This window comes from Morone saxatilis, unplaced genomic scaffold, assembly GCF_004916995.1.
Source record: "Morone saxatilis isolate NCDOM2014 unplaced genomic scaffold, NCSU_SB_2.0 Contig2, whole genome shotgun sequence".
In the NCBI taxonomy this organism is placed as follows: Eukaryota; Metazoa; Chordata; class Actinopteri; family Moronidae; genus Morone; species Morone saxatilis.
In genome coordinates this window covers 25,105,473-25,113,102 of record NW_023339762.1, presented here as the reverse complement: position 1 = coordinate 25,113,102, position 7,630 = coordinate 25,105,473, and the positions used below count along the sequence as shown (strand labels likewise).

The 7,630-nt window shown below is 39.5% G+C and overlaps 2 protein-coding genes across 2 annotated transcripts in view; both read left to right on the top strand.

Moving 5' to 3' along the window:
* Positions 1–571: 571 nt before the first annotated feature.
* Positions 572–1,223, top strand: exosc6 (exosome component 6; the record flags this gene model as incomplete). The annotated part of the gene is given in 1 exon segment (XM_035664637.1): positions 572–1,223. A coding segment is annotated over 1 exon segment (549 nt), but the record flags the coding sequence as incomplete, so codon positions are not given.
* A 5,952-nt stretch (positions 1,224–7,175) lies between these two features.
* The window catches only part of tgm2l (transglutaminase 2, like), an 8,788-nt gene continuing 8,333 nt past the window's right edge, over positions 7,176–7,630 (top strand). Inside the window, exon 1 of the mRNA XM_035665247.1 lies at positions 7,176–7,259. Coding sequence (XP_035521140.1) covers positions 7,244–7,259 — 16 coding nt within the window. The 5' untranslated portion in view covers positions 7,176–7,243. The remainder of the gene's footprint in view (positions 7,260–7,630) is intronic.

The following is a 7,630-nucleotide window of genomic DNA, read 5'->3' as shown; positions in this document are numbered from 1 at the left end:
CATCACGTCCACTTATTAAGTTCTATTTTTTTTTTTTTAAAACGTGTGTGAATTCTCATTTTCTACTTCTTATTTATCTTTATTCTATAAGTAAAAGTAAAACGTAAACGCCTATGTTAACACAAAATGACAGTTTTTGCAATTTAAAAACAACCCTTTAACAGGCGACCATGATTAAGGTGGACTATTTTATATACATACAACCTGTGTTTCCAATTTTCTAATTGACCATAGTTTAATAAAACTTACTTATTTCTTACTCTTGACTTTCTTATAGTTCTTTATTTTAATGTTTGTCTAATCTTGGTCTCATGTCGCCTAACTGATACTTGAATCCCTCGGGCTAAATTCATGTCTATCTCTCTATCTGTCTGTCTGTCTGTCTGTCTGTATAATGAACCCAAATAGTGAACTTTTGTGTATTTTAAGCAGATTATTTCCTCATTAAGGAACTTTTTTTTATACAATTCTCCATCTGTATTATGTGTTTTTTAATCATTTTAACAATCTTACACAGCGATAGTTGCTGTAGGAAGAGTTTATAAAGACAACTGTCTTTCTCCGTCCATCCAGGTTGACTACCGACATGCGCTTCGCTCCGTTTTCGTGCCCGGACAGAGGCTCCTGGATTCAGGGCAGCCAGGACAAGGATCTCTCCCTGATGTTGCAGGAGAGTCTGCAGTCGGCCGTGTGCCTCCACAAGTATCCCCGCTCTCAGATCGAGGTCAACGTGATGGTTCTGGAGAACAGCGGCTCAGTCCTGGCCCACGCCATCACATGCGCCTCCCTCGCCCTCGCCGACGCAGGGATCGAAATGTACGACCTGGTGCTCGGTTGCTCGATCCGCCAGGACGGCTCTTCCTATGTGGTTGACCCTTCTTACGCGGAGGAAAACAGCCGCAGCTCTGTCGGCGGCGAGAACCAGGGCGGGCTGACTGTGGCCTTCCTCCCCAGCCTGAACCAGATTTCTGGGCTGCAGTCAGATGGAGAAATGACCCAAGAGACTCTGACAGCTGGGGTTCGGACCTGCATTGAGGGATGCTATAAACTGTACCCGGTTATTCAACAAGCCCTCGCCAAGGCTGTGCGCAAAGCTGCTCCCCCGCCTTCAGAGAGCTGAGAGACTCTTTAACAGCTCGATTCTCAAGAGCTCGTACGCTGAGACAATACCTAATTTTCTATATTTGCTAGTATGTTCTTTGAATAAAAATTAATAAGACTGATTTAACTGTTTTCTTATTAAATAATTAAACAATAAAAAATAGGATACAAAGATCACATAAAGTTGATTTAAAAGACCGATGGCTGTGTTGGCAGATATGATTAGCCAGGATACACCAGAAACTTCTTCAAAGATGAATTGACTGCTCATCTGGGATAGTTCCTGATTGCATTGTCACGTTGCAGCCTATTAAATGCAGAATAACCAATTAAATGCACTCTTTTGCAAAAAGGAGCAAGCTCATATAAACCTCCCAGATGGATTTGTCGCGAGAAGGTGGAGCTGTCGCTGCTCTGCTGGAGGTTCAGGTTTAAGATGACTTTAACTTCATCTGGAACAGAATTACATGGTGGTTTAACTCAGTTGTGTGTCCTGTAGAAATAACCATAATATCTAAGGCCTGTGCTACACTCTCATTCACACATTTGCTGTTAGAAAGTCTGCTCCAAGCACTAAGAAAATAAAATCACACTGTAAATACCCTAAATTGAGGCGCCCTGATGGCCTTCTGCATCATCATGCCATCCCTTCCTAACCCTTCTGTATTAATATGCCCATTACAATAATAGATACCTTATTTACAAGTGGAACTTGAGGCCTCAGGGTGGCAGTAAAAGGTAAAATCCTGGGGCCACCAGCACAGTGTGGTTCAAACCAAGCTCTTGGGATCATTAATATCCACAATACATTTCATGGTATTTTGTACTGACTGACAATATAACTAGAGCATGTTATGAGTTACATGTTTTTCCTTTCAGCTGTGGTGCTATTTATCCATGCAGATTGTTTTGGTGTAGAGATGTCTGCCTTCTCTCTAATTTAATGCAACCAGATGGCACTCTGCTCTCTTTCCTGAAATCATGACCAGGTTACTCAAGATAATCCACCTTGTTGTGAGCAGTTTAGGAACTATTTTCTTTCTATGTAGCACTGTGCAAAAGGAAGCATCTACTCATGGACTATTTCTATGTACAGTTTGACAGGGTCTTTCACATCAGAACCAAAATAGGATCATGGGAGTTCATTGTTCAGGCGGTTTTTACCAGGAGCAAAATTTACCACAGAGGGCTTCTCCTCTTTAAAACAAACCGGTAAAAAACACTGAATAAAGCAGTTTAATCTTAAAACTCACTGCTTCTCCCACGCTGTTCAGCAGTAAGGACGTTTCGGAGGGGCTGTGAGCCGAACTGCTGCTAACGTTAGCTCAGCTTGATTTTCTCTGATAACTTAGATCAGGCATCCAGATGACTAAACCTTATCCGGATTCAAGAAGAAGTCACAGAGAGTCAATTTATGACAGCCTGGCAGACAACCGAAGTGCTGACACATGCACCAAAGTGGAAGATACTCATAAATTCATTGTTCTTTGATTTAAAGTTTATCAGACTTCCTTAACAGGATCTCGTCATCCACAACTGGCAACAGGAACCAGATGAGAAAAGCAATGGCTACAAACTGGAAAGACAAACATAGCATTACAACCACTAAACCTCATAGGCCAGGTGTGAGGGGACATCTTCTCAGACCTGTGAGGAAAGTCCTTCTCAGGGATCGTTTCAGCTTTGGGGAGGCCAACTTTTTTGTTTAACATATGATCGGTCTTTAAGGTGGCTCTGGGATATGTATAATACCAGGGGAAGCGAGTTCCACAGAAGTGGAGCAACAACTGTGCAAAAAGCTCTATCACAACCTCTAGTTTAGAGCCGTGAGCAGCGGTACAATGCAAAAGCCTTGTATTTGAGGATCTCAAGGACCTTTGAATAGAATAGGGCTGTACAAGAGTCAGCGATATTATAATTGGGGCGGCAGCCGTTTAGTGCCTTAAAAACAAATAACAAATGCACGTATGACACAAGACATCTATTAAAGAACTTCAAAACACACACAGCATCTTTTACATTAATTAGACCATACCAAATTAACTCCTTTATAGGCTCTGAATTTGCAGGTTCAAGCCAACGCTTGTAAAAAATAATAAACTTATTAAAATTCGAATGTGAGAGGAGAGGCAGTAAACATTTATAGCCTAATTTTCTTTAGTTAGAGGATCAAAATTTAGCGTTAAATGACTGATTTCAAAATAATTCCTTACTTAAAAATCTGAACACGAGCAAATTACAATTTAAAACAGCGCTAAGAACCATAAGTAATTATTTTTTTGTTTAATGTTTTAGGCACTGCAGGAAGCTTCAAGTGAACAAGCTATAACCATCATGAATATTTACAGAGTCAAAGTTACATTCTTTCAACAGCAGATACAAAATACAATCAATAAGCAAGTCTGAGGGGGATTTTAAATATTTCAACACTTAAAAAGGTTTCGCTTGTCAGATATAGCACCAAAGATCGGCCGAGGCACACAGTGTGTAACTGATTTAAAAAATGGGAAATTTAGTTGAAAAAGCTGCTAACTGCTTTGATTCATTAAAGGTCCAGTGTTGCACATGTGCTTATAGTTATAGTTGTTCCTTTATTTAAAAATGTTTTCATCTCATTTTTACTAAACATCAACTGTACCATGTTATTGATATATTTCTGTTCTGTACTGTCACAGTTAACAGTTACGCCTTTTGTTGTATACTGAGTACCAGTGCCTGATTGGACCACAACAAGGTGCGCATTTACGTTAAACTCAACTGTAACCTAAACACAACGTAACCCCTTATCTTTTACTGGTTTTTAATCCCATTTTTAACCAGGACAGCTATTCAGTCTTGTTTTCTTGCTATATATATGACTGGGGTCCAAACATGAACTTTCTAGAGAGATGTTTTGGAGGTAACGACTTTCAAAAAGCAGCGCAAAGTACTAGTAACTTTTACTGTATACCTTAGCAGAAAAAAAAAAGAGGTTTTGGTGAGCCTCAAGCGGTGGAATGTTGGACAAAATCAGAAAGTCAGCAGTACTATACACCGTGTGTGTGGTGTGTGTGTGTGTGTGTGTGTGTGTGTTGTGGTGTGTGTGTGTGTGTGTGTGTGTGGTGTGTGTTGGTTGCACGTATGCAGAAGAGGCCATGGAGTGCATTGCAGTCATGCCCCATCCAGAGTGTCAGTCTGTTGACACTGTTGGTGTGATCAGCGACCGCCTGAGGCCAATGAAAGACTTTTCAAAAAAAAACTGTTTCCCCGAACACTGACCATCCCAGGGCATTCCACAGCTCACCAATGAGACACACCACAGACCTTGTTTTCCCAGTCAGGCAGATTCACTTTCACTAAAGGCAACATATTTACTCTGCAAGAATGTTTGCTCTTCTGCTTAATGGTCAGCTGTAACTATCGGTTAGGGGTTTATAAACGGGAAGATGTTTCTAAACTGGCGGTTGCACAAACACATAAAGGGGGGTCGGCCGCACATGGAAGGAAGAATGTAATAGATTGTAAGCAGACGCTGATATCTACATTGTCGAAAAGTCAGTTGTATAAATGTATATTTTGAATAATTGTACTCAGGATGTGGTGGTACAAAAGAAGATCCGTGGTCTTTGACATTGAACAGGTGCAGAGAAGTAAGGTAAGTTGTGAAAGATCTCATGTTTTGGAACGTTGATCTCACTACACAACTAAAAATTAGGGCAGCAAAACTCAGCGTCTGCTGCATCAGTTTTGAACTTTAATTAGATCCCTTTCATCTGTGTCTGCAAGTACAATTCTAAATTTCTGAATTATTTGTTTACAAAACATATTCAAATGTGCAATTTTTCAGTTGTTGAAGTTTTATTGAGTCTCTCTAGCTGTCATCATTACATAGAAATGTTGAAGATTGTTCCATGATATTATGCATTTTGCATGTACCACAAAACCCCCAACACGTGCTTAACAGAACCAAAATGGATGTCCTATAGTGATACACCACATGGATCATGTTCAGTTAGGAAGGTTAATGGTTTTTGCTCCCACAGCCATCGCTAAAGTCATTGGATGTGTATTTCAGTGGTCATAACCGGGGCATTTATGTGTTACATCACTTTCTAAAGTGTAGAGTGAAAGTGTGTGTAAATAAAACACCCAATGTGTCACTGTAACGTATCATTATAAGCACAGTAGTGACAATCCTCCAGGCTATTTTAATGCTGTTCATCGATTTGGACTGGGTTGGCTTGGTTTTATCAATTATTTAAACTGTACTGGTTGCGCTGTTGTGTGTTTATTCTTAGTTTCAATCAGTGCATAGACGCTCATTATTCTTCCTGCTCTAAGCAGACAATATGAGCGTGCATCACCCGGCTATCTTGCGGGCCCTGAGATATGTAACACAATGCAGTAAAGTGTCTCGGAATCGCACAGACGATCTCTGTTACTCTCAGTCAGACATAACACAGTGGCGCTTGAACCACTCTGCACAGACGGCAGATGTCAACATTTTCAGACTATTACAAACCAAAGTGATGCCAAAATGATACCATGCAGTCTTATTGAGAAATGAGCGGACTTCTCAGCCTTGATGTGTGAGCTCAGTAAACAGTTTCCTAATGAGTTTTAATGGTCTCAGTCTCTAGTTTCCAAGTCTTCTTCCATACAGCATGATAGATAGATAGATAGAATAGATAGAATAGATAAGATAGATACGATAGATAGATAGATAGAATAGAGATTAGATAGATAGATAGATAGATGATCGATAGCGATAGTAGATAGGATCAGATAGATAGATAGATTAGATGATACGTATTTTTCATGATCAGCTTACAATTGCGAAAGAAAGCCACAAGTCTGATAATATTTTAGCAGGACCTTGAGATTCAAAAGATTAAATTATTTATCCCCATTCAAGTTAACGGACGGGTGAACAGGAAGTTAGCAGGCTTGGCCAGCAGAAGTCTTGGGCCACTGTGGCTCATAGAGCATGCACAGTATGTATTTATCTGGGTAATATCGTATCATAAGATACAATAAGATGAATGAATGAAAGAATACATTTAAAAAACATTAAAATTAAATAAAAGACAGAAATTGTATGACACCTATAGTTAAAGAACAAAAAACACTGTAATAATGAATAATAATAATTAATGATTGAAATGTGATATTTTATTGGAGGAACACATTACCAACAGGTGAAAAGCCTAATTTTGATAGTGAAAGTAATTATATACACATACCGAATGTGAGAATCTGGTGCGGAATCATGGCCTCCCACCTTCCTAAAACAGTGGAGCATTGAAGTGGGAACACTGTGGGAAATTAACATTTTAGTTCACTGAAATAAAAACTAAAAACGAGACTAATAGACTATAGACTAATAAATAGACTAATAAAATAAACAGGAATTGTTTTTAGTTTTAGTCTTCGTCAGTTCGGGCAACAAGCATGGAGGGGCAGTGATGCAAATGTTTAATGAGACTGGGATGTCTTTAACTGTGAGTCAGCGTGTTTGTATTGTAACACCTATTCAGACAGGTACCCACCATATTTTAATGATAAAAAAACTAAAACTCAACTAAAACTTAACATTTTGAAACATGAAAAATCCACTTTAGAAACTGTAACTGATTAAAAACATAAATATAAAACAAAATAAAAATAAAAACTAATGTAAAATACAAAACTATAATACCTTTGGGTGTAACAACTGTAGCACACTATTTCATATTAACTCTAGTAAGAGTCTGACGTGCAGAGGTGACTGAAAGTTACTCCTCCACTGACTTCACTCAGTGTCAAACACACACACACGTGGATGCGTACATCCACCCTTCAGCACATACGCTGACAAAGACCCTAGTGTGTCTCAGAAGGGATATGAAACTCACTTTAAACTATCACTCACACACTGCAAATACACACACACTCACGTATACACGCCCACAGAGCACTGTAGGTTTTTGGTAAGTGATGTCAGAGGTCGCAGAGGGAGGTGAGGTGACGTTTTGGGGGTGAGTGTGTGTCGGAGAGGAGGGAGGGCCCATCGTGTTGTGCTGTATAAATACAGGACTGTGATGGACACTGAGCATTAAAGGAAGAGTGTAAAGACACTTCAGGAGCAACATTGTAATAGACTTTAATAGGAAGAAGATCTGCGATGGACAACAACAAGGGTAAGTGATTATCTATCTATCTATCTATTATCTATTCTATCATCTAATCTATCTATCTATCTATCTAACTGTCTGGACCTTAGTCTGGTTCATGTTACAAACTTTGCGGGAGATTATGATCTGGTAAAAAATGTGCTGATGTATGACGTCACACTTGGGTGTGATGTGGCTCATCCTAGTTCCTGCAACAAGGACAGGGGTCAGGCCAAAAGGTCAGGCTACATTTAAAAAAAAAAAAAACTGCATCCTCCTCCTGCACAAGCAGGGCGGTCAGCGCAAAGGTCAGGCTACATTTAAAAAAAAAAAAAGGGGAACTTTCATTGCGGGAGTTAGATAGAATGTGACAAGCGAGGAGACGAGCTAAGCTAGTT